Raw genomic sequence first — 27,075 nt, 5'->3', positions numbered from 1 at the left:
GTACACGTGGCAAAGCTGGAATGTGGTATCTGAGGGCTGACATTCAGGAGCATGGGGCAGTCAGGCAGCCAAGGGCTGAAGAGTTTCCACTGATTCTTCTTCAGGTTTTAACTACAGCTGGGCTTTGTTGTTTGTTTTTTTTTTCTCCAGTAAATCCCTTGCTATTATGAAGCCCTGTGGTACACATTCCAAAAAATTCTGTTAACTCATGCAACCTCTAAAGGAATTAAAAATGTTTTGCTTCCTAAACTGATAGCCACTAGAATATTTACATAATGAAGTAGTCTCTGAAGATTTATCTCCTCCTTCCTCTTGGATTATAAAAGAAAATAAATTCCACTTGCTTGAAGTTGATTTTTGCTTTGTATTTTTAATGATGTGTTGGGGAAAGTGGGCTGGATGGGAGGGGATTAGGGTGCCTTGGTTCTCTTCTCAATTTTGTCAGGGACACGTGTTAATTCATATAAACTCTGACCCCATTCTTCTCTTCCTCCTCCTCTGTTTTCTGTTGTGTAGAAGATGTCTAACGATATGTACTGGTGTAGATTCTTAGGATTTGCTTAGTACCTTTTATAGAAATGCAAAACTGAGTTTATTACACTTCCTCCTAATTCCTGTTGATCCTTTAAATCACATTTCAAATGTCAATTTTGAAGCACAATACCATGTTCGCTATTTAAAACTGAAAAAAGACTTTTTGCTTCACTGTTCTCCCATCTGCCAAAACCTGAGCCTTTTGCAAAAATCAGCAGATTGACGTCAGTTCATTTACCCTTAGGGACAGTAAATTATTACATGGCTTAAGTTAAAAAGTAAATAAGTAAGAAGGGTGGAGGACAGACATGGAAAACAACAGAAATCTATCACAAGCTCTCCCTGGATTTTGAAGAGTGTATGATTATAGCGTTAAAATGTCCAAACAATGCAACTGAGCAGAAGGCATTAGAGCCTGGGCCTTAGTTGGCTCTGAATTAAGCAGCATTAATGTTTTCATACAGCCCTTAGAAAGCTCAGACTTGACCTGGTTTTATTATTTTTATTGGCTCCCTTGATGATAGACAAATGGGGCTAACCTGAGGCCAACATAACCAGCAGGAAATTTGGGTCATGGGTAGTTACATTTTTAAAAGTTGTGTTTTAGGGTTGTTCAATCAGGGTAATTGATTGATGGTTCCATGGTGCAGGGAGCTCCTAAATCATCAGAGGTGGCCAGATAATGACAGTCTGCTAGTGGGTTTTGTTTGAGGCACATTTCTCAGCTCCCTGTGGAGCTGTGCTCTGTGGCGAAGTTGTATGTCCCTTTTATCATATATGCTCCAATCCAACTGGCCTGTTCATACAAAACAGCCTCTAAACTTGGCAGTTGTATTTGAAGTTCTCTGCAGCACCATTTCCCAAGAGATAAGGGAAAAACATTCCAAAGAAGTTCATACCCCAGAAAGACCCTATGTATATTCTGAAGTTAATGGCTTATTATAGCTTTTTAATTTCTTTTTCTTTCATTTTTACTTTGAAGATAAAAGGTGGCAATTGTTGCTTTAAGTTGTTGAGTTTTAGCCTTTACTTCAGTAAATCATCCTGGAAGTTTAGACAGAAATCTTTTTTTATGATGTATGTTTGAAAGTTTTCCTGAGATGCTGAACACGTGCTCTTGCAGGAGCTACCAGGTCTTGAAGCAGGAGCTGTTGATGTCTGGCTCGTGTGGCTGCGTACCTTCTCAATGCTCCAAGCATTTGGATAATTTGTGCGTTGAGGACAGCATATCCTTTACAAGAACTCACCTTTGGTATTGTGGTATGCTAGGAGATATTTAGAAATGGGGTACAGTAGAAGGTTTATGTGTTGAAGAGGAAGAGAGGGAGCAGATGATGTGCCATTTGATGGTGTTCAGTGGTTCATGTCACAGGGCTCGCTGCTACTTAAAGGTGAATATAGATTATTGTAATTGAAGTTTATCATCTATTCCAAATAACTCCAGATGTAGGTTAATCTTCAGTTCTTGAATATTTAGGAGTGGTTGGGCTTGTTTTTTGTTGTGAGTGGCTTCCTTCCCAGTAGTTGCATAACTCTGAATTCCTTGAAGTTTTGTCTTCTCCCATTTTAACATCTATATGATCTGAAATTCATCATGTGAGCATACAGCTGAGAATTCATGTATTCAAACATATCACTTTTCAAAAAGAGTGCAGGTAATACTGAATTGAAACATCTGAAATGTTGGGATGTTTCTTGCCTTGAGTTTAGGGTGGCCCTGCTGCCAGCATGTGAGAGCCCAGCACCAGCAACAACAAAATGATCATCCAAGCAAAGCAGAGCTATAACACGGCCATTGAGGCTGAGCACAGCTAGCATTTGCTGTGTGTGTAACTGCCCAGACGCTCGCATGGGATCAAACCCTCCTAGATTTCTTAAATGTTCCATTTTCATTCCCAAATGCTTATGACTACAGGAGTTTTGCAATTTATTGTTTCAAGTCCAAAGTTGCACTTACTCGTTAGGTTTAGCAAGTGAGTTGTTAGAAATATTTTATTTAAGGTGTTTATTTAAATACAAGAGTAACAAGGGACGCTAAAATCCCTTGAAAGGTGGGCCCATGCCAAAACTTGCATCTGTGTCAGGAGCTGGGTGGGGCTCAAAGCCCTTCAAAAGTGGTGCTTCCTATAACACCAGCTGCAAAAAACTTTTTTCAAAACTTAATTCCTGCTTTCTTGTGGTTGAATGTGTAATGATCAGCGTACAAAAATTAGCTTATGAGATGCCTGTTGGTCTTCTGCAGTTCAAAGATTCTTTGTTCTAAAATAAAATACAATCAAAATCAGGAACCCCTGAAGAATGTCATAGAACACACTGGGGACAAAACTTCCCATTCGTGTGCTCAAAGCCAGGTGTGAAATCCCTGACCAGTTCAGAAGTAATGCAGTTAACTGTGATTGCATGACTTTCTTATTGTATAAAGCTGTACCTCTTTCTGTTGTTTATTGTTTGTTTCTTTTTTGGTTTTGCTTTTTGTGAATTTATTTAAATATTATTGGCTGTGATGCCTATTGTCATGACCAAACTGTCTAAAGTTACTGCGGTAACAACCGAAAAAAAAATGTTTGCAGACTTGATTATGTGGGCTATAGGATATTCAGTGTTTCCCTTTAAGCTTGAATTGACCCACATATTTTCTATGGAGCTGTTTGCTGACTGTAGGGTGAAGGGCAGAGTGTGGAGGGTGGCACTGCAGACTGCTCACTGCTGTGTGGGGACCATGCTGCTCTCCTCCCACATCTCCCTTCCCAAGCAACAGCAGTGTGCTCCTCCTGCTCACCGTGCACTGACCCTGCTTCTTATCTGATCCCACTGACAAGCTGCAAGCCAGCTCATAGCAGAAAGTGGACATTTTATATGTGGTTGTTCGTATGTGTGCAGCAAGGATGGCAGGTCGCTGATAGTAAACACTGCATGACTGTGAATGGCAGAGACCTGCACAGTGTGTGTAAACCCCAGCCCTGTCTTAAGTATTGTAGATGTCAGAGTTGTACTTCATGGGATTTGTATCCAAAGTCTCCATTTTACAGCCACGGAAAAACTCTACAAATCTTCTTCCTCCTACAGAGCTGAGAAGAGGCAAGAGAAAATTTCAATTCCTGAGGAAATGCCAACATACTCAAATTTCTCATCCTTTTCTCTGTGCCAGCCTTTGTCTCCTCACAATCACTTAATGAAAACTTCTTAGCCTCTTGCTCTCCCTTTCCACCAAAAAGGTGACCTTTACCTTTATGACTTCACAGCATGGAAGTGCTGTGGGAATGAACCTGACCTACATTGCAAAGAGTGTTTTTTCAGTGGGAAGGACCCCTGCAACAGCAGCAGAAACTGTCAAGGGTGCTGTGAAGGAGGAACGAGCACACACAAGGCAGGTGATCACTGCCCTGCAGGAAGACTGTCCTCACTGCTTCATAAGAAGCCACGCTGGTCACTCAAACCACACGCTTCACAGGTGGTTTCGTCTGTTTATGATTTTATGGGTTTTTGACCTGAAAGCACAGGGTCAGATTTGCAGATGTGCTGAGAGTTCCCGCTAGCCATTGAAGTCAATGAGAGCAGGGCTTTGAACTCCCTGTTCCAGTACAAAGTCAGGGCCAAGGAGGAGACCCAGGATTTGGAAGAAGTGTTCAACTTTGGGCTTTTGCCAATTTAATCCATTCTGAAAAGGCTGGTGTTCCAGTTCTCTTATCGGTACGTGGAGATCTAATCTTTAAAGGCTTCTAAAGTGCTAAGATGCTGCGATTGTGAGTGACAAGGAAAAAACTTGTAGGAAACTGATCAGTTTTCTGCCTGAGCAGTGATAAGTCAGGGGACCATATGGTGACAAGTGAGAGTGCAAATATTGAACAATATTTCATTAAATAAACACTGCCTACTCTGTGTACTGCATGAGACAGGAGTCCACTGGGGAAAAAAGCTGTGGAATATGTCTAGGGACTTCCTGAAAATATATTCAGGGCACAGATTATTGCTGCACAGGTGGGCCTAATCCTGAATAGCTGTTGATATTAGCTCTATGGTCTAAGCAGCATTCCCTCTTGTCGTTTAAATAACATTATTTTTGTGTAGACAGTAAAAATTGTCTGCTAAAGCAATCCTCCTTGAAATAGCAGATAGTTTGAGTTCATGTTGCAGACCGAGCACTGAGACCTAGTTCTGACATCCTCTGCCTGCAAGGCACCACAGCAATAGCAGCAGTACCATGAGTGAGCTGGATGCCTCATCCCTGTGTCTCTTTCTCTGAATGGTACTGGTCCTTCTAGGCTGGTTAGTTTAGTGGCAGCTAAAACCAATGCTACTTAGGGAATACGTAGAAGAAATCTGGGCTCTTTCTGCTGACTGTTCTTCTCGTACTTTCCCAGAATCCACATCTCGTATACTAGGGATGTTGGAGAATGCATCCCTCACCAGTCCTTTCAATGTACATCTTTAGGTCTATCATTTGGGAATTTGTCCAGTTCCTTTTTGAACCTGTTGACTTGGTCTCCTCAACATCCTCTATTGGTTCTGTAGTGCAGCATGTGTTGAGCAGTAGTTCTACAGTGAGCTTATTCACCACCTCTGTCATTTTGTAAGCTTCAGTAGTACCCCCATTCACTCTTCTCCTTGCCAGACTGAGAAGTCCTAATGTTTTTAGATTCCCCTTCTACCCTGAATCACTGCAGAAATAAAACTCCTGTAAATGCAGGTACTGGTATGTCCAGTGCTAACTGATATGACCTATAGGGTCAATCTGACATAGTCTTCCTTCTGTATTGCAGACTATTGGAGAGTCAGAAATGCCCAGCGTGTTGAACCAGTTACTGCCAATGATCAAGTCTTACAGTGAGAGGATGCAAGATGATTATACCTGTGAGGACTTCTTTGTCTTGTTGGTGTACATGTATTCTGTGGTTGGAGAAATAAAAAATGGAGAGGAGCTGGACAAAGCTGAGGAAGAAGTGAAGAAGGCTCTAGTCAAGGCAATTTGTGATGAACCAGAGCTGTCTCCTTTGTTGCAGAAAATAACAGGTAAGATTCTGCTTGTGTGGTGAGGATTGGGATGGTGTTGAACGTGGGAACTAGGAGGAGTGTGTAAAAGCAGTTTGACTTGCCTGTGGTGCAGAGAGTATGTGAGTCAGCATGAAGACTTCCTGTAGATTTTTTCCATCTCTGATGTTCATATATGCCAAATACTGACAGGCAGTGCTTGAATAGTGCTGAGTCCAATGAAAGCTCTACAAGTTATTCTTTTTGTTAGAGATTGGCTAAGTTTGTATGTTTTTCTAAGGTAATCTTTTCCACAGTTTCTTTCATTGATCAGTGTAAAGTTGACCCTGGGAAGTCAAAATTAATTCTGGAAACATATTCAGTGAACCACAGTTGTTTTGTGAATGCTAGGAGCTGGTCTGTCTGGCACAAAAGAAGAAATGTGTCTAAAACCAACATTAAGCTTTTTGCTGAAACAACATGAACATTAGCCTTTAAAAATAGCACAGTAAGCCTTTTCTTAGGTGAGCACTCATAGGATAGAAAAGCTTCGACCTCTTGCTGTCAATGTCACATGTAAAAAAAAAAAAAAATTAAAAAAATAATACTTAAAAAAAGTCATTTAAATGAATGACCTATGGTTTGAGCGTGGCATATCTGAGTAGCGGAAGAGATTTCTACTTCCTGCTGTCATTTTTCTCAGTGTTTACTAATAGTGAGCTGGTCATTGACCAGGTCACCTTTGAGATAGGGAGCATGCAAATATAAATCAAAATGTTGTATGGAGCTTATAATTGAAAGCCTTTGCCAAGAATTTGTTCAAGTGAGGAATCTCAAGGGTGTTGGGATTATTTTGCTGTTGGTTATTCTGCTGATATTCCCAGAGGACAATTCTGCTTCAGAGTGCAGATGTGTTCTGACTGATCTGCTGTTGCTTTATGTGTAAAACACTGTAATTATTAGAAGATTCTTACTGAAGAATGGGCATTTCAGCTATATTTGCATTGTTTTAATGTTTTAATACTCCTCACCACAGTGCCTGCAGTCTGTGTTTGTGCCTGGCAGTATTTCATGCTTTCTGTTGACTTTCATTCTTCTGGTTTTCAGTATGGACTGCACACCTTATCCACTACAGGGTGTTTCAGTTGCAACTTCAGCAGTGTTTTCTACAGGATGTGGTGCAGTCCTACCCCTCATTCTGTAAAGTTTCTCTTCATATTTTACCCTTTTCCCTGTAATCCTCTGTGTTTTTAATCACCGTTTGTAAGTTTCTGTTTGTTGTACCTAAGAAAAGTGGAAGAAGATTTGAAATTCAAAAACTTCTGTCGAGTACCAAAGTGAAGCCACATCTCTGTCTACATAGAGGCTTCCCTTGTTGCTCTCCCTGGTAGTCTCAGTTTATCAGCTTATGTAGTTGCAAGCTCAGATGGGGATAAAAATACACATTGTGCTTGTGTTATGTTACATAATCTATAATAATTCTAGTATTTTATGAATATACTTTTGTGCTAGGTTTCCAGTGTGATTATTTCCTGAGTAAAAATTTAAATATCTAGCTTTTGCTCAGCTTCCAAGAAAAGAAACACGTGAATGAATGTTTCAGTGCAAAAATTCTTTGTTTTATGGACTAAAATTAATTATCTGTTTTTACATAACTGTCTAACTGTTAGAAACACATCGTGTGAAGCAAAGCAGTTATCCTTATGCTAAGTATTTGTTTTGCTAATTGAGGCATCTGATTATGAAATTCTGAGTTATCAGGCCTATGATTTGTATGGACTGCTTTGGAAAGTTTAAACATTTGAAAATTGATTAAAATATATATATGTATTATATATATATGTATATATATTTTTTAAGTATTCGTGGTAAGCTGACCCCAGTCAGCAATCATGCACCCACTCAAACTCTCACTCTTTCTCCTCTTCCCCTCATGCTATATGGCATGAGAAAGCAGGAAGAACAAAACCAAGAAAACTTGCTGGTCAAGATAAAGACAGTTCAATAGGTGAAGGAAAGAAAGGAAAAGCAGCAAGTGAAGCAAAGGTGATTACTCACTACTTCCCACAGGCAGACTGATGCCCACTCAGTTTCCTATGGCCAAAACCCTGTCATTGTCTTCTTTCCCTGGTTTTTATTGTTTAACATGATATTATGTGGTACAAAATATCCCTTTGGCCAGCTCAGGCCACCTGAGACAGCTGCACTCCTTCTCAGCCTTTTGACCACTCCAGCCTACTTGCTGGGGAGCAAGAGTGGGGAAAAAAGAGAAAGCCTTGACACTATGCAAACACTTCAGCAACAGCCAGAACATTCATGTGTTATCAATACTGTTTCAACCACAAATCCAAAACATGGCACCATAGGGGCTGCTGACAAGAAATTTAACTCCATTTCAGCCAGGTCCACTATGGAATCTTGATTTGTGGATGGTTTTAGACAAAGCATGTCATTGGTATCTTACAAACTTAACTTTCTACCACAGAACCAGGTCCTTGCAGTTTTTCATTTCTATTTCTGTGTTTAGGAAAACCATGTCTGTGCTTTTTGTACAAGTGGGTGATGGTATTACTCCTTGCTTGCATACTTCCTTGTTATAACAGCATTCTTTGTTTTTACATCTGATTTAGTGTGACAGTTCTTTTGACTTATGCATAAAGGAAAAAAAAATATAATTAAAACCTGTTGTTATGACAAAAAGGATTGTCCTGATAGGGAGCTATGAAATGGAATTTCCAGGAATATGCCTTCTGTAGTTTTCAAGCCTTTTTTCATCCAATAGCTTGTTTTCTTAGTTGTGGTGGAATTTGCTGAATTTGTAAATTGCTGTATTTGCTGAACAGAGTAATTGAGAAGACTGTCTGAGGAAACATGAGCAGTCTTAAACATGCTATGAACTACACACCCAAACGTTCCTGTTAGCAGCCACAAGTTGGGCCATTTTCATAAATTCAGTCCAGCTCTGCAAGTCAGCTGCAGTTGCAGATCTGGATTGTTTGTGTTCTGGACATACAGTGTTCTCCCAGCATTTTATTTAAAGTCAGAAACAAAAGTAAACCATTGTTGCTCTTAAAATGGTCACTAAAGTGAATGGGTGAATTGGACCAAAATCAATTTCACTAATTCCTGCAATCTCTCATCCATGAGTAGAACACAGCAAGAGTTCCGTCAAGATAAATAAGGGAAAAATGTTAAATTGGACTGTCAGGCCAGAAAACGAAGCCAGGGTACTGAGTAGATACAAGATGTGTGCAGTTGAATTACTTGTCAGCTTCAGGTTCTCAAGTGAGCCTGCAGTTCTTCAACACTGGCTCTGTTCTCTGCAGCACAGCTGCTCTCACTGAGTAGCTCAAAGGAAAGCAAAGCTGCAGGTTTAAGTTTCAAGCACCACTAACGATGTATGATTGGACATTTTTTGTTGTAGTGACAGATAGCAAAAATCATTTTTGCAATTAGAAAGGCATACAAAAGTAGTACTATTTAGGCTGTAAAGTCAAGCACTTTGGAGTTGAGAAATGCCAGTAACTTCATTTCCCATGCAACCATAATTTGACTCCTGTGTGTTGTTCTCAGTTTCATGATTACACAGTGTATTTTCTATGAGCCTGAATGGACTGAATACCATGGAGAACCAGAGAAATACAGCTTCAGTTATTCTGCTTTCTGATACTTGGTCAATTTAAGCTGAAATTAAAAGCTACATCTCAGTAGTGGCTCTGCACTGCTGCTTTAGCCTGTTGCTTTCCTTCTTTTTGCAAAGTGTAGTAGGTGTGCAATTTTGACATATGTACATTTATGTTTTCTTTTGTTGATCCTTCAGATTCACTAGAAAAATAATAAAATGTTGTTTGTTTTTATAATTTATTAAGGTTTTGAGGTCAAGCCATCAGTCAAAATAGTAGTTGGGCATACTTGAGGTATCTTACATTTCTGTTATACTTGCTAAGTACAAACTTACTCAGCTTGCCTGAGCTTATGCTCTTAGGAAATGTTCGGCGATGTGACTGCCTTGCAGAGCTGGAGCCACTGCCCCAAAAGATGTGGCTCGGCACTGCGCACAGGACTGTTTGTACTGTCTGTGTTAATGTAACTGAGTTAATATCTGCAGCAGTGGGAAAGAAAGGGATTCTCAGAGAAGTCTGTCTGTATGAATAGCTGGACGCACCAGATTTCCCCAAGGCAGCCCAGGTTATTGCAGCACTCCTGAGAACACGCTAAGATGCTGCACTTGCGTAAGCTTATATTGTGAAAGATGCGTAAGCACTTGCCATTTCCTGGCTTTCAAGTGTTAGGCTTTTCAGCCTTACCCTTGCCTGAACATATGTTTTCTAAAATGTATGCACTGCAACTACGTTTTGCATTTATATAACACCTTACTTCTCTGAAGCACTAATTGTATCTTGTAACTGTTAATTAAAATCAAAATGCAACACATTAGTGACCCAAAGAGACATAAGAAGGTGATAATTTTTGCATGCATAATAACATAAAAATATGTTGGTGTTGTTGTGTTTGACAGCGTTGTTAAATAATGCATCTTGTGGCAGACTATCTTACTGCCTTGGGTAATAACACTGAATGTAACAGTTCCAAGATTTCTCATGGGTGCAATTTACCACAGACATATGTTCTTCATCACTGTTTCCAGCAGAATGTTACAAATTAGAGGGGAAACAGAATAGACCAAAACATAATGGATAATGATGCTTTTCAACAGAATGTTGGTTCTAGGGGCGTTTTTGGGGGGTCTTATTGGCAGTCATTATAAAAAAAAAAATGTAAGTTGTAAAATATCCTATTTATTTTATCATCTAATCCATTTATGTGGTCTTGTAAATATCTATGTAGAGCTTTGTACCCTCGAAACACATACAGAAGTCATACTGGCAGAGCCATGACACAATCAAAAATGTATTTTTTCAGCTGGTCCAGTCCAGCTGGAGTATTCTGCTTCTCTAAGTAGGCTACCTGAAGGTACCACTGCCTCATACACCGAGCAAATGCAAAAATCAGTACTGTTCTTGCAGCAAGCATGTCTATTACTAGAAAATGAGAAAACAGGAATGTTTGCTTTTGTTCAGCCACATCCTTGGCTTTGCTGCTGTTTTGAAACAATTTCCCAAACCTGGTTCTCTGGTGGGCAGGTAGCTACAAAAGTATTTCCTTTGCTGTTTTGTTCCTTTGTTCCTTTGAATGCAGCTCTTCCAGTTGTGATTGAATTCCCCTCTTGAGGGACACAGCAAGCCTTTTTCTTTTTCACATCAGAGATGTGGCTCAATGATTGCTACTGATCCCTTGCAGTTCAGGAAAATACCCTGAAACTACCACTACAGTCAGATCCAAGAGCAGCATCTCTATGATTTGAATTTCTTCTTGGTTTCAAAATAATGGCTTTTATCAAGAGTATTTCTGTGACACAGATAAAAATGTCCACTGGGTCAGGCTAGTCCTATCGCAGCCTTGTATTATAGCTTATTTCTGAATAATCCATGGGTTTCACAGCAGAATCAGTAAAAGAGGTAGTGATTATGAAATTAAAAAAAAAAAAAAAAAAATCAGTCTTTTTTTCATTTTGCCATTTTGTCTCAATTTGCCCCTTCTCTTAATTGAGAATTTAATCCATCTTACTGGGAGACCTTTTTTTTTTTCACATTCTTAAAATCTAAACACATTCTTAACAGCAATGTGCAGACAAATTAGAGGAGAATTAATCTAGTATTTGTATGTACAATAGGTATTTATTGAGAAATATAAAATATAACTGGACCCTATTTATCCAAAGCAAAATAAAGCTGCTAACAAATTTTTGTTGTGATTTAAGGAAAAAAACCAGAAAGATCTAAATGAAAAACAGTCCTTTCTGAATTTTCAAAGGAGTGTAATGCAAGAAATTCAAAGTTACTCAGCTCTTTATGTTGAAAATTTATGGGAGTCTTAAGCTATGCTGTCTTCCAGGCCTTCTTGAGCTCTCATTTTGCCTGTTCGTACTTCAGGATCTCTGTATTTGTGCTGACTGTGCAGAAGATATGAGTAGGGTGCTGGTGCTGGGTCCTGCAGGGCAGCCCTGCAGCCTGTGTGGGGCACTGGGCTGGTGCCAGGATGGCTCCTGCTTCCCTGTGTGGGGGGAGGCTGCCTGCAGCAGGGTCAGCAGATAGGGATCAGTTCCCCACCACAGCTAGGGGCTATAAACTAAACTGTTTATGTTAGAAGTTCATAGAGGGGGTTACAGAGAATGGGGTGGATGCCTTGACGACATTGAATTGCTGAACATTTTGAATGGATCGACAAGCTACTCTTTGAAATACTTAATAGCTTCTTCTCATCCCTGACACCAAGGGGCCATTTTCCTGCACAGCAGCTTTGCACTCCACTTAAATGGCAAAGAACCCTTCCTACAGGTTAGGCTGCTGCTGTATGGAGTCCAAGCTGTGTTCTTCAGGGTCTGCCTCTATCCCACCAGGGAAGAATGGCCATGTCCCAGACCTGGCACTCCTAGAGGAGTGTTTCCTTCTGGCTTTACTGAATGACCTCACGTATGCTCTGCTGCTTTAGCTATATAGTTTTATCCTGCCTATGCTGAGATTATAACTATAGTCAAATGAATCCCAAACCACTTGCTCCCCAGTTTGAAAATGAGAGTTTGTTGCTCAGGATGTTTTTTTCCTGTTGTCCCGGCTGATTCTTTAGACAGCAGAAACAGCCCTCCCTCTAGCTGGAAGGGGCTCTGTGTAACACGAAGCATGAAGACAGCCTCCTAGTATCTGTGTTATTTTCTTGGTGCTTTTTGGCCATGATCCAGTGGAAAGTATTTGCAAAGCACAAGCCCTGGAGGACGACTAATATTTGTCCTTCCAGGAGCACCAGAAAAACACGAGGAACGCTGCTGTCTGGCTGCATGATCAGAGCTACATGAGAACTCGTGCAGTCTAACCTGGAGATGTTTCCACTGCTTGGACATCTTGGTTCTTTGCTTCGTGATAACAGAGCAAAGGGAAAAAACGATATCTTACATACATGATGTGGTACCTCATTTACACAAGCATCAAAATGATTTTCTGCTGAAGACCCTCGAACTCTCCAAGACCTCTGTAACTTTTTGCTGTGACCTTTTTAAAGCCTTCTTTCCATTTCTGCACAAAACCCAAGGGTGACAAGCCAGCCATAACCAGCTGTTGCAGACTCTAGGCTTTGCTGCTTGGGTGGATTCCTGGCTCATTTCTTGGCAGAGAGCTTGTAGGTCCCTAAATCTGATGGGATGCTCAGGGGTCTGTACTGTCTCTGGAATTGCGGGAGGAGATGACACAGCGTTGGTGCTGGAGCATTCCCCACTGTGTAAGCAAGTGACACAGAGGGTTTCTGGTAAGCTGTTTGGGAGAAAAACTGTTTTCCAGACATAATCATAACATATACATATATATGTATTTTGCATGTCTTAAAAAAATCAGATGTATCTTAAAAATCAGTGTTAAAAATCAGTACTGCGTAGTTGTTACGATACCAGACTGCTTTGTACAAATGCAGGGATATTTTGGTTGCATTTCACAGCGTACATTAAAATGCATGATAGAAGACCATCCCAATGGAAGCTCAATGGCTGAGCTTTTTTCCTTTTTTTCCCTTTTTTTCCCTTTTTTCCTTTTTCTTTTTTCCTCTTTCCCTCATTTTTTTCATTTTTTTTTTTAAATTTTCTTTTACTTTTTTCTTTTACTTTTTTCTTCTTTTTCTTCTTTTTCTTTGTTTTCTTTTTTTCTTTTTTTCTTCTTCTTTTTTTCTTTTCTTTTTATTCTTTTTAAGCTTTCATATGTTGCCTGTTTATTTTGTCTTCAGCACCTGGCTCAGTTGGCTCCAAACTGGATAGTAATTTTCACTGAAGTGTTTATAACACGAAGTCTTTTTTTTCTTTTTTAACATGAGACATATGCCTGCAGCTTTGCAGGCCTCTGACTTCTTGCCAACTTAGCAAGACAGCCAACTGAAACAGGAAACTGATATGGTGCAGTTTTCATTAATGATTTGTGGTATTTTTCAGCATGCAAATCCAATAGTATTTGAAGGATGCTCCTAAGATTGAATGTCTCTTTGCTTTAAGTATAAAATGAAAACAGAAGCTGCTTTAGAATTAGGAAGCTTTCTAAAAGGTGCTCTTCTTTGTACATGGCAAAGTGAAATTCTTAATTTCATCTTTCCATGCAAGTCACTTCCTTGCAAAACATTCAAGTTTTGGCATATTGTAAAATTATGTGTAAATTCCTGCTGTTTTGCAGAGCACGCCCAGCCTGGCAAACAAGAAATGATGAAGTATTGAATAACCATCAGATTACATTTTTAAAAGAAAGAAATAAAGAAAAGGCTTGTTTGTGCTCACCACCCATATGACACAAAGTGAACAGACACAAATGCTTTGCTGGAGACGCAAATGTTCAATTGCTTACACTGGCTGTAAAATTTTACTTTGTTACCTCTTGGTGCTTTCTTGTGGTGCTTTCTAAGTATCCCGTTACAGTTTTTGTCAATTTGGCATTTATTTTAAATACCATGTTATGTGCTCAATCTGACACACCCATTCTGAGCAATTCATCGGTGGGTGATTCCTTGAAGCTGCCCCTTTGGCAACACACAAGGACAGGCAGCACTGCCTTTGCTGGTGCAAGGAGTAAAAACTTCCAGCTTTAGATATTTGTAGTTGTTTTTGCCAGCTCATTGGTGGCTGTTACTCTCTCGTGCTTTCCATGTTTTATTGGGTTGAATTCTGTCCTTAGAATTTTGAGTAATTAACCTTCATGACAGCAACCTATGTGTGTTTTAAGCATGATTCAATATGCTGAAATAGGGTATTTCAAGGAGTTAAGCACACCTTTAAGGTGAAATCATAAAGCTGTATATTATCACAGTGGGAGCCCAAAGAAAACTCTTGAATAATTGGTATGTCTTTTTTTTTTTTTTTTTTTTCAAAATGTTTGCTATGTTGGTTTTCTTAGCATTCCAACATCAGAATCAAATAAGGCAAATAAAAATCACATTTAGAAGAAGTTACAGAATTTAATAAATACTCAACAATGTATGGCTTAAATATGCATCACTTGCCCACTCACCTCACTATTTTGCATGCTCTGCTTTTTCCCTCTTCGTCTCGAGCTTTTGGCTCTGGAGGTTATATGTTCATTTTCTCAGTATAATCAAGATAATTTGCTTTCACATGTACTATAATGAAAGGTCAGGCTCTTCATCTACATAAATCAGTGTGAAAGCAGCCAGTGCTCCTCCTGCTTAGAGCAGTGCTGAGGAGAAGCTTAAGGAACAGATCAAGCTGTTGTGATCTGTAGATCAAGGCAGATGTAAGTGGATAGACAGGATTAAACACTTTCATTGATCTGTCAACCTTACTAATAGAGCTTTGCCATTTAAAACCATCCTTAGAGGAGTTGTTAGTACTCTGCTGTTTTGGTTTCAATAGCATCTAAATATTGCCATGTGCAGCAGAACTTTAGAAGTGTGATCTTGTTTAAATGAAGGCTTTTTCACAAATCTCTTCTTAGGTAGTCAGCCCTTGCTATAAACCATAGAGACAGATCTGTCGTGGTCTTGTATTTTAAATCAACACGCAAAATGTGCTCTCGTATTCCCTTTCTCCCTATTTGTTCTTGTTTAATTATAAATTTTATAGTTGAATAAAAGCCACCTCTGATGGTTAAAGTGTAGGTCAAGTTACATTTTGCTGTGACCCTCCAGCTCTGTTTTGGAGATGCTGGGACTGTGGTCTGGTGAGGCAGGAAAGTTTACAGATCAGAGCCTAAAGATTTTTTTTTTCCCATTCTTTCCTGGATATCCTTTAGTTGGGCAAGGGAAGTAATGTTTGTAAAACTGGATTGAATGATTTTTATTAACCAAGAGTTTTGTGTGAATAACAGAGGAATGTTTGTGTCCTACATAATTTTAGAAAGCAGTATGCACCACTTAACTATAGTTTACAACCAGATGTCTAATTCTCTTTTAATTTCTCTCTTCATTCATAAAAATAAACATTATTCTAGAAATACGTGCCTGATGAGAGGTGGTAACAGCCAGTCATTGCCAATTAGACATATTTGTTTACTCGAAAACAATACAAGTATGTAATTGGCTTCCATGGATTTGTGTTAGCGTGAGGAATACGTGGATATAGGTCCTGGACTTTCTGGCTTATTCAAATGCTTCTGGCTTTGCTTTCTGGTGTTGTGCGTGCATATCTATTATAAAGATATGTATACACCATTTGTACTGATGCAGCTGCATGACTTTCAAGTAAAGCAGAGCAAAAGGAAGATGGATTTAGATGAACAAAACCAACTTTGGGGAATGCTTTAGCCACAGGTGAAATGCTGCTGCTGGTGCACCAGACAGAGTGACCCAGGTTAATGAATATTAGTGTGTATGTGCCCAAGAAGTTCCCTGGAGATATGCCATGATCCTGTTGGGATTTCTGCCTTTCTTCCTTATGTTCTCTTAGAATGTTGAGCAATTAGAGAATATATAGACATGGCACAGGTAGCCTTGTGTTAGCTTGAAGGAGGCTTATTTGGAGAGAGGCCCCGGATTGGGTAAATATAATCAAATAAAATTTTGGAAAGAGCCTTGCTACTAGTGTCCATGCCTAATAAGTAAGAATAAAAAGTCAGAGAGAATCCAGTTCTTCATCATTTTATCTTCTGCCCCTTTTTGACATGTTCTCTATGTTCTCTCATATTCCTGCAAATCTTGTGTGCTAAATGAGGCAGGAATCCTCTGGCTGAAAAAATCTCACAGACTAATCAACTACATCCATATCTTGATGTTGTCCATGCTGGAGAACCAGAATTCTGGCAGGCATTGACTTTTGAGTGCTTGGCTTCACATACTCGCTGTTGTTCCTTTGATGCTTTCACCATAGCATTCAAAGTAAGTAAACAAAACACTTAAAAGCTGAAACAACATTTTCACTGTAGAGAACGATACTTTTACTGGCAAGTTCAAATAATTTGGCTGCACACCAGAGCTGTCTGCTGCTTGCAGCAGTGATCAGTGCATTTGTAGGTTGGATTCTACATGGACCTGCCACTGCAGCCAGTAAACATAGAGATGGCTTTGTAGGAATTTGACAGCAAGAGAGTACTGAGGTTTATGAACAATTGATTCAATTTGAGATTTTCTGCCTATTTCCCTTCGGCTTCTTTGTTCTTTCATGCTTATGGCTCTTTTTTTCCCCACCATCCTCATATTCCTCCCTGCCCATCTGTTATTACTTCTACTGCTTTCGTCATCTGCTGCCCCAGTTCTTTCCTCATCCTCTCCATCACCCACTTTGATCCAGTCCTCCCTTGGTTCTTTTTTGCAACCACCTCCTCCTAAACTTTTCCTTGGCTCCCTGTCAGCTTCCTTGTACCTCTGTGCCTCCTGTGGCTTCATCCATGAAGGTCAGATTGTGAAGGTTGGGTTCTGCTTTACTCCAGTTCATGGTTGTTTATTTGTGCCTTTCTCTTTGCCTCACATTCTGAAAAGCCTTTCTTTTTTCACAAATAGTTCTATATTAAAAGCTATCCTCTTTCACTGACACTTTAATTGTCTTAAGATCTGGATATTTACTTCTAATTAATGGCATCTGAGTTACATTCATGGTGTTTCCTTCTTAGTTTTTCTATTTTAGAAATCTTTTCTCTGTGCCAAAAATACGCAATTATATGGCATATATTTCAAAAGGCAATATCTAAAAGAGGTAATACTCATTTACAGTTCTTTTTATGAGGCAGGAGGTGAGAGCTGTTATTTTTGCTTCCACTTTCCATCTGCTTCTCCAGCACTGCTGTATTTTTGGCAGTCAGATAGGAACTGGAAGTGCATCATGCCATTTATTTTGCAGTAATTGGGTATTTCTGCACCTTTCCATGCACACATCCCTTCCCTACCCAACCTCCTCGCTGATGCTGGGTTTGAGGTGCCATCTTATGTGTTGTCTCACAAATAGCTTTCTGCAGTTTATTTCTCACAACAGTAGAAAGAATTGCTTGGTTTATCTTTCTTTGTAGCAGATGTGCTTTTAGTTGGATTTAATATCTGTTGGATTCTGGATTATCCACTAAGTATGTCTTTCCCGGTTTTGAGGAGATAAACTGAGATGAGTCATAAAGCACTTATTCCAAGAGATAGCTTCAACAAGAGAAGAGAGACCATGAATACTTCAGGCAATAGTACTTGATGTTAGGCATAGATGGTATGAAGGTCACTGGTTTTTGTTGTTTTTCCCCCTCCCTAAGCAGATGAGGTTCTCTTCAAACAGGCTGCAGAAATGCCAATTAGTGTGCTTCATTCTGAAATGTAATTAGATTTAAAATGTAAAAAATCCCTTTCGGCTACAGTATAATCGGAGCCCCTAATTATGAAAGGCATATGTTCCCCTCCATCTTTCTTCCCTCCACCCATGTAGCTAATTGTCCTTCTAGAATGATTTCTTCATTGTAAAAATCTTTGTGACGTTCCACTCCTGCTTTGCTCAAAGCAATGCTGTTATCTGTGCATTAGCTTTATGTGGCTGGATTCTTGCAGGATAACACACAATATAGTTACGCTGATTACTCGTTCTTTTGTGTGTCATCTGTGTTTTTGGAATATCTCAAGGCCTGTCAGTCTTCCGCTGGGGATTACATCATTTCGGGGGGCTCAGCCATTCTGAAACAAAAGCATACTTCAGTGGTAAAATATGTATGCCCGGACACTTGGCAGTCTTTCAAGACTCCAAACTTGACATGGAGTTAATCTCAGATAAATGTATTTTCTTTAGTTCGTAGTAACCAAACAGTTATTTCCATGCACTTATTTTTTTCTTTTTGCTTAACGTAAGGTTTTCTTTACAGAAGTTAATTACTGACCTAAAATACTTCTCCTTGTTTTCTTTTTCCAGCCACTGCAGAGTTTATTCCGAGGTGGTGATTTTGGTTTTTGCTCAGTCTTTGAAAGTTTTAGCAGTGGTGAATTCAGATTAATAACTGCTTCTATAGCAGTAAGCCTGATCTTCTTTGAAATGTTGTAATTTCTACATTATTAGCTGGCCTGTCTTCCCAGGGCTGACCTCTGGGGAGAAAGTTACCCACACCTGCCAAGCTACCTCATTACATATTGAATTATAACAGCAAATCACTATCACAAATCCTATCAGCCAGCACGTAATCACCAGCGATACTGTGAGGGTTTCATAAGGGTTTAATTGAAGCACATAAAAGAATTTTAACAAATCAAAAATTTGCCTTACGTTTCAGAGAGAATATAGGGATGGATTTGGAGTTACTAAAAATAACAAAAGGAACAAAAGGAACAAATAATGTTAGTTCCATTGAATTGAGCACGCAGTGGGAAAACAGCAATAAGTAAATTATTATTGTTGATTCGCAATAAAACATGTCTCAGATAACTGAATGGCTTACAGGAGGTATGGCTTCCTCTTGATTTTTTTGAAATATTTTTCTTTAATATGCTGACATTTCATTTAAAAATAATTTTTAAAAAAGGGTTACAGGGATGGGGAATTGATTCTTTTATTCCACAGAACATGCAGACATCATTAGCATAACAGATGCATTGTTTCTGTATGTAGGATAGCATTTAAATAAGTGGAAAGAGAACACGGAAAAGTTCTGGGATTTTTTTTAAGAACAGAGCTTTCCAACACATCCCTTAAAAAGATTTTTTATCGCCTTTTAATTTATGACAGAGAAAAGAAATCTTTGTTCTCTTAGTTTTATCAAATTATATCTTTTTTCTCATGTAGAAGAACTTTCAAACATATAGAGATCAGGTGGCTATAAAGCACATTTTTCATGGCAGATAGTCTTGAAGAATGCTTTGTAAACAGCTAAGCAGAATCACACAAGTTCTTATTACTGCTCTTTAAATACTATGGTGAATGTAATTTCTCATTGGTTTGCATGTAAGTCACACAGTCAGATGTCTGAGTATGCAGGTCATGCAGATTGCAAGTTTACTGAAGGGTCATTGTGGTTATCAATGGCAGCTGTTCATAGGATCCTTAGCAATGAGTGGAAATTTATCTTTTGATTTGAATGCTTCTCACTCCTAAAAACTTTATGAGGTCTCAAGAGCATTACTATTTTTAACTAAGTAGTGGTTATGTCTTTCAGTTTATTTAGGCATGAAACCAAAGATCATTGAAGTCAATGTGAATTCTTCCACTTACATCAGCATGCTTTGGGTCATGCCCTAAACTGTTGTGTTTGCTATCCAGACTACAAGAGGTCGTAGAATAAAAACTGGTGCTCTACAAACCAAAACGGATTCAACAATAGCCAAAAGAACAAATCCAGCTTCCAGTCAAGCCAGTGAAAGATATAAAAACATCTCACAAGAAAAGTTTGAAAGGTTCTGGCATGGGAGTAAGTGTCATCTAAAGTTAATCTTTCAACTGACCTCCTGTGGTAAAAATGACCAATTTGTCCCCACATCAGTGTTAGTAATGAGAGGTCACAGTGGGCAAGGCGTTAAGCAATAAAATGCCGTCTGAAAATGTAGAGTGTTCATGCTGATCACCAGGCAGCACTGGCCTATCTTTGAAGTTAAAAAAGGTTTTGATCTTTGTTATGAAGGTCTTTTAATTGTTGTGGTTGAGCAATACTTATACTGCAAGAGTTCTTGCAGGCATTTGTTATCTGATACAAAGGTGGTGAAGATGATGGTTCCCTACATCAGGAACATGGAAAGCACATTTGGAATAGCAAGCTAGCAGATATTGTACTGCCTGAGAAATTCATAGTGAGGAGATTCATGACATTATGCACTGTTGCTCTATTAGTATTCAGAGGACAATTTGATGGGGGAAAAAAAGCAAAGAAAAAGGCTTTGTGTGATTACATAGAAATTGAGTAATCCAGGTGTGTTTTCAAAATATTTCTATAAGTAGGGAAGAGAAATACCCTAATATTAAATATTCCAGAAATTCAACAAATTCAGGATAAAAAACGTACGCTATTAAAAAAAAAAAAAAAAAAAAAAAAAAAACCAACCAATTTTGAACCTAGATTGATTTTAAGGTGAGCTTCCTTGTTCTTCCCTCTGGAGAGGCTTAGAAAAGCAAAATGTTCTGCATTATAAGAGGCCAGTGTTTGATGGGACTGTTTAGTCCCTGATTGAACATCACAAGAGGAGTGTTCCTGTGTGTGTGAAAAATGTTTGGTAGAAAAATTAAATGTGAATGAAGAGATGATGCAAATGATAGAAGGAGACGACCTTCATTAATGGGTGCAAAAGAGTTTACTTACTTTGATTCGAAAGAAGTATTAACTTTGTGGGAAAATAATGATAGTAAGCCTTTTTGTTTGCATGATGATGAATTTTTGTTTTGCAACAAGAAAAAACATACATTGCTGAAATGTATTTGTTCATAATTTTAATTTTAAACTGTTTAGGTTTATATTTAAGTACACACTTTTTTGAATTATCATGAGGAAATGGAATGAAAGACGAAGATATGCTAAATTGTTGTCTGCTTTCCAGTTCTGTTCCATGCTAGATTATTCCCTTGACTAACAGGATAAAAAGTATTTGTGCTTGAGATATTCTGTGAATAATTTACCTCAGTGTTTGTGTCTGTGTTAGTGAAAACAGAGCTACTGTTGAAGGATCGAAACATTCATGCTGGCCTGTGACTGAAGTCAGTATTCCTACCTCTGCTGCGTAGATTTTTTACAGTGTGCATCAAATATGACATAGTACAGAGGGTATAACAGTATCAAGTTTTGGCTGTAATTAAGAAAGCTGCTCCTAAGAAATTATTTGATCAAAGCCTTTTGCTTATATTTGCAGGAACAGCGATGCCTTGATGTTGATGGTTAGTTCTGTGCCAGAGGTTCATTTTTGATGGTAGGATTTTGTGCAGGTGGTAGGTGTTGACCCAGAGATGGAGCACGGCTGGGCTGGTGATGCTCACTCTTGAGAACATGGCTGTGTGATTTCTTAATTGGCTGGGTGGGCTGCAGGGGATCGGAGTTGGGATGGCAGCTCTGATATGCTGGTGTTGTCCTCAGCCCTGCTTATCAAAAGGAAGGTTCTTATTAGTATAGCAGTGAGAAGGGAGGGCTGCTGCTCTGGAAGTCATTATCTGAAGTTTGTCATGGGAAGAGATGGAAGGAAGAGAAGAAAATGCTACTCCAAACACAGTCTTATCCAGTAGCTCATTTCATAATTTCCTTCATACAATCAATTTGCATTCTTTTACAAGCAACATCTCAGTTCTGTTTTTCTTTCACTTTACCAAGTGAAAACAAGGGTAAAAAGCATGTTTTCTTTCATGACTTTGGAATCTTCCTCACTTCATAAGAAACAAGTTTGTTTTTTGTTTTTTTGGTTTTTTTTAAAAAGGTGCTGAATGAAACCTTTACGTGGTAGAGGATTCAGCCAATGGGTAAAACTGTACACACAGCTTCGTCATGCGAGTTTTCATGTGTGCAAATGAACAACAACTTGTTCAAATGACATTGCTTGGTTTACCCAGACAAATGCATATTCCTTTAGAAATATCACTGTGGAATGACCTATGATTCATTCATTATTGTGAGTATTAACAACTTCACGCAAAATGCTTGTCTAATTTTCTTTAATAGCTCTCAAAAATAGGATACTTCCATATGTAGGATAACTTGGCAGAAATAATGTTCTTTCTGTCCATTAGTCTAAGGGCAAGGAGTGAAAACTCAGCCTTTGCTTTCAGTTCCCTTTAGCAATGGCTCCGCAGAACTGCAGACTGGTGGTGCTTCACAGAACTGTGTTAGCAGGTGGCTGTTGGCTTTAGCCAGAGTCAATGCCTTGGTGGTTTGGGTTTTTCTTTTTGCAGCGCAGATTGCTCAAAGCTTGCATCAGTGTCCCTGGGGAGCCAATTTGCAGAGCCAAAGGGAAGAAGGCTCCTGAAGGCATCATTGCTGCTGGCTCGTCTGTTACTTCATGACCTCCAGTGCCATGCAATTAGCACCTTATCGTCCAAGTTTACATACTCCTTAGCTTTCACCAAGGCATCCTGCTGCCTTCCTGCTCCATCTTTCTTCTGGCTGTCAAACTGCTTATGAAATAAAATAGCTTGCAGCCCTCCTTGAGATAACAGAAAGCTCAACGGTCCTCCTTGGTGCCCTTCATCACACAGCTCCCATCCTCATGGTCCTGCAGCCTAATGAATGCTCAGCTGTGGGGTATGATTAGGCTAAATCTTGCTTCCCTCTTTGTCCCCACAGGGCTTTCTCTCTGGGGCACTGGTTAGATCTTCTCGCTCTCTCCTGTGTTCATTTCAACCTGACCTGCCTCCCCTACACCACATCCCTCTTCCTGCTCAGAGCTCTGGAGTTCCCTGGCCCTGATACTTGATTTATGGGAATGGCTTATGCTGCAGAAGACCTTGCTTCATCTTTAGTGCAATGCACATTGTCGAGAAGCAAATTACATGAACCATTACAAAAAATGCAGCAGTAGAAGAACTAGTTAGCAACGGTACCTTCAGACAGGAGTTCCAGTTGTCTTACAGCTTTGTACTGCATCAATATGGCATGTTTGGGTAAGTTTTGTATTCCCACCTCAGCAATAGCTCTCAGGGAATGAGTTTGCTGTAAAGTTATGCTGCAGTATTGCTGATGTGCTAGCTTAAGTCCTTGTACATTTTCATACTGCATTCTTTTTTAATAGGTAACTGCTAGTTATGCTTCTTCACAAAGGGCTGTGGCTTGTATATAACATTTAGACTTGTCTTATTAGCCAGGAATTTCTGTAATATTCAGCCACATTTACTTAATCTTAGTCTCTGTTGTTGGTTTTTTTCCTGATAGATTATCTTTTTTACAGATTGTACCACTCTGTCTGGAAGGAATGAAATTAAATTTTAGAACTGCAAACAATACAAATATAATCAGTATACAGATCTTCCTTAAAAATGCTGAGGACATTTTAAAAACTGAATTCAAAGGCATTCTGATAAATGCAGATTTTTCCAGTTAGTAATAGAGCTGACAGATTCTAACATCCTTAAAGCTTCGTTGGTCTAGATCATCCATTGCTATCGAGTTTTTATCTGTAAATTGGAAATGCGTTTTCTGTATCTAGCAACCAAAGACTTTTTCAGCTTTGAGGGAAACAGTCTTTGAATTGGGCTAGATGAATAAATTGACTTAAAGAAAATGTTCTTTCTGCACCTGCAGGAGAAGCCGCAGCTGCCAAGAGATGAATACTTCAAAAAAACTGGATTCCTAGGATTTAGCCAGTGATTTCTGCCAGTTCGTTGCTTTGATGTTCTTTACAAGTTCAGCAGCAAACGCACAGTGATGTGGGTTATTATATAAACATAACCTTTTTGCAAAAGACGAACATAATCTCGTCTTGAAATCTTAATAAGCACAAAATCCAACTTGAATGAAGCAGTTTGTTGATGGAGGCAGTTTTTAATACCTACTTTCTATTCACATCTCTGTTTCTGAAACCAGCACAGGCTTTCTGTAGGATTCTCTGTATGCAGGTAATGGAAGTCTGGTGCCAACAGAGAGAGGCATTAATTTGAAAGAAAGAAAGATAAGCCTGGGTGGAAGGCATCTTTTCAGTAAGCCGGTTGGGATGTAGAGTGCTCATCCAGGGCTTCTGGAAGAATGTCAGAAGAGAGTAGTTGAGTTAGGTTAATATGTAGCTTACTAAAAAGAATTATTGCAGCAAAGAAACAGACACAGTGACCTAACTTGGAAAAATGTGAGGAATTACAGAATCATAGAATAATAGAATGCCCATCCCTTTGTCCTGTGCCTAGGGAATGTAGCAGCTGTCCACTTCTTTTTGTAGTTAAGAGGTTATCTGTATGTTTTAAGTCTGGGCAGCAATTGGCTTAGAAATTAATTTAATTTTAGTGTAATTTTGAGGGTGCTATTTTGCATAAATTGAGATTTAAATTTACAGATGAAGTCCTTCTCTTCATTATGTTCAGGGCCTGTAATAAATTGAAAGAGAAGATAGCAAAATGAAGGAATGGTAATTTACAGCTGAAAGAAGAGTAGACTTAGCTGGAAAAGTGAAGAAGATATGGGGAAAAAGTAATGTCTGAAACATATGTTTTTGTGTGAATAATTTTGTTTGAAGTTTTTATTTGCCTGTAACATAGAGACACAGACTAAAATGGTAAGCAGTATAAATACTTTCACTTGAGAGATTATTTCAATTACCACATTTGTGCTCATTTTCTGATGCAAACCTGGGAGATAAACACACACAATTGCATGCATACACACACATGCTTTCATGCATCTCCATGGAGGAACATGAACAAGGCATTTTGCCTGTGGCTGGAAGATGATTCTGTAAAGGCAAGATCTGTAGCTAAATTCCTTTCTCAAGCTCTTGCTTGAACAGACTGTGGAGGATTGTATCTAAAACAATCACACTGCAGGGAATGTGTGCTGGTATTTTAGCTGGTGGGCTGTCACATTATTAGATAGTGCCCTTTCAACAGGAAAACAAAAAAAAAACACACAAAAAAACAGAGCAAAATAAGAATAACTAAATAAACAAAATAAGAGGTACTTATTAGAGATATAGATGAAACATACTCCGTTAGTAATCACGGTGTGGCAGAAATAAAGTGCCATATTTCACAATTGGACACTTCAAAGGATGCTTCTCTTCCAGTAATCCTCTGATCTGTTTCATGTCACAGGTCACCTAGGCAGTATTTACAAACCTTCTGACTGGAGCACTGCTGCAGGATTTAAGGTGTTGCAACTTTTTGACATCAAAAGTTTAAGAGCACTGATATTTCTCTGAGAATGTTACATCATGGTTAATTTTTATGTAGACTTGTGTTTATGTCTCCTCCAGATTGATTTGGAACTTCCTTGGAGAGGGGAGAAGTTCTCTCCTGGTAGCCAAATGATGGGTTTAGGCTGTGTATGGCTTTGGTTGTGCTCAAGAAGGCCAGGAGTGAAGCAGGAATCGAAAAGCTAGGCTGAGCCACTGACCTATACATCAGTGGGAAATTAGTGTCAGTTCCAGATTCCCTTTACATCTGGATGTAAATACAAATATTCTCCTCCAAGTTGCTTTGACACTTTAAAGAATAAAATACAATATTAGGAATTGCTGCTATGATTTTGAGTATAGTCTGAACTTGGATGTAAAATCTGACTTTTGGCACCAATATCACTGAGAGCTTAGCACCAGCCATGGGATAAGCAGGAATGGGTTGTGGTCTCAAATCAACAGTATCGTGGGTACTAGTTGGACTTTTTTCTTCCCCCCACATCATGAGGGTTTGGAAAATTTGTGCAGCTCAGACAATTGCTACTTGCTTCAGTTAGATGGGTCCCATCTTTTATTCTGTCCACAGAGTGAGTTTACTTTTTTCTGTCTTACTACTTCAAGACAATGACCATTTAAATTGACTGCTGCAAGTCCCCGAGCAGTTTCTTGCAAAAAAACTTCAGGAAAGCTGCTTTATGGAGCCTCCTTGTTGTCACATTGCTGGCACTGAGGAGATTTCTTCCAGCTTTTCTCTTGTTTGTTTTTACAAGAAAGGGAGCATATTCAAAATATTTCCACAGCACTCAGGTGAAAAGACTGAGTTCCTAGGATCACAGCTGAAACAAAACTTGCACTATTCTAGTCTTGCTGAAGTAGGAATGCAGAGTTGCTCTGTCCATCAATGATTTGAAAGAAGGATATTTTTTGAAATCTGTTCAATTAAGATGCCTCTTAAGTTCTCCCTTATACTTCATTTCAATAGTTTTTCCGAGGCTTTCAAACCAGAATTACACAGGGCTCTATTTCAAGTGTACTATAAAGAGCTGATAATATAGCCTCTGTGGCTGGGACACAGAATCTTCCTTATATAGCTTCTGTGAACAGAATACGCTTGTTCTGCAACAGATCTCATGTTGTTTATTACTGATAACTATTCTCAAGTCAGTATAAGTGACACTTCCAGATAACTTTCTTCATCCCTGATAACAATCTGGTAGTTCATACCACTTTCCAGAAGCATATTATTCAATTTAGGTTTTTTAGAATGCATTTAGTATTTATAATGCCAAAGTAGTAATTCTTTCAGTATCTGCCAGCTAGATCAGTCTTGAGAAGAGTCTCTTCAAAGCAATGTCTGTTTAGGATTGACTTATTTATGTGCAGTTTCTGTTACACAACAAAATAGTCAAAGAAACGAAGCTCCAGTTCCCAGCGCCTGAGAAAGAAGGAGTCTCAGAAAACAGGTACAGTTTAGGAAGTCGATGGGAACAGCTCTTTGCTTTGGAGAGCTGTGTACACATTTCAGATCTTGTTTTTAAAGCCTTATTTTTTTACTGACAGTCGTGGAGATGACACTGCGATGTGCTGAGGGGAAGTAATCAGGTTCCAGGGTTGCTAGCGAAACCCTTCAGGGGTCACTCTCCAGTTTGGGGTTCCATTAATCGCTTTAGCACAGTATGTATGTTGCTGGGTACCCAAAATTGTTAGTATAGGGGAAAGAGGACTGTTTTGTAGAAGGAATCTGAACAGTGTCAGAGACTAATTGAAGTAGGGCTGAATCTTGCAGATGAAAATATAAGC

The 27,075-nt window shown here is 39.0% G+C and overlaps 1 protein-coding gene across 2 annotated transcripts in view; it reads left to right on the top strand.

Annotated features, from left to right (window-relative positions):
• Nucleotides 1–27,075, top strand: part of SCFD2 (sec1 family domain containing 2) — a 177,440-nt gene that overhangs the window by 68,512 nt on the left and 81,853 nt on the right. For both annotated transcript variants that reach the window (XM_052681984.1, XM_052681982.1), the window contains exon 5: nucleotides 5,295–5,544. In XM_052681984.1, the coding sequence (XP_052537944.1) occupies nucleotides 5,295–5,544 (250 nt within the window). The remainder of the gene's footprint in view (nucleotides 1–5,294; nucleotides 5,545–27,075) is intronic.

This window comes from Tympanuchus pallidicinctus, unplaced genomic scaffold (genome assembly GCF_026119805.1).
Source record: "Tympanuchus pallidicinctus isolate F22 unplaced genomic scaffold, pur_lepc_1.0 scaffold2, whole genome shotgun sequence".
Taxonomy (NCBI): Eukaryota; Metazoa; Chordata; class Aves; order Galliformes; family Phasianidae; genus Tympanuchus; species Tympanuchus pallidicinctus.
Note: the sequence above shows the minus strand (reverse complement) of the source record. Positions and strands in the feature narration are given on the sequence as shown.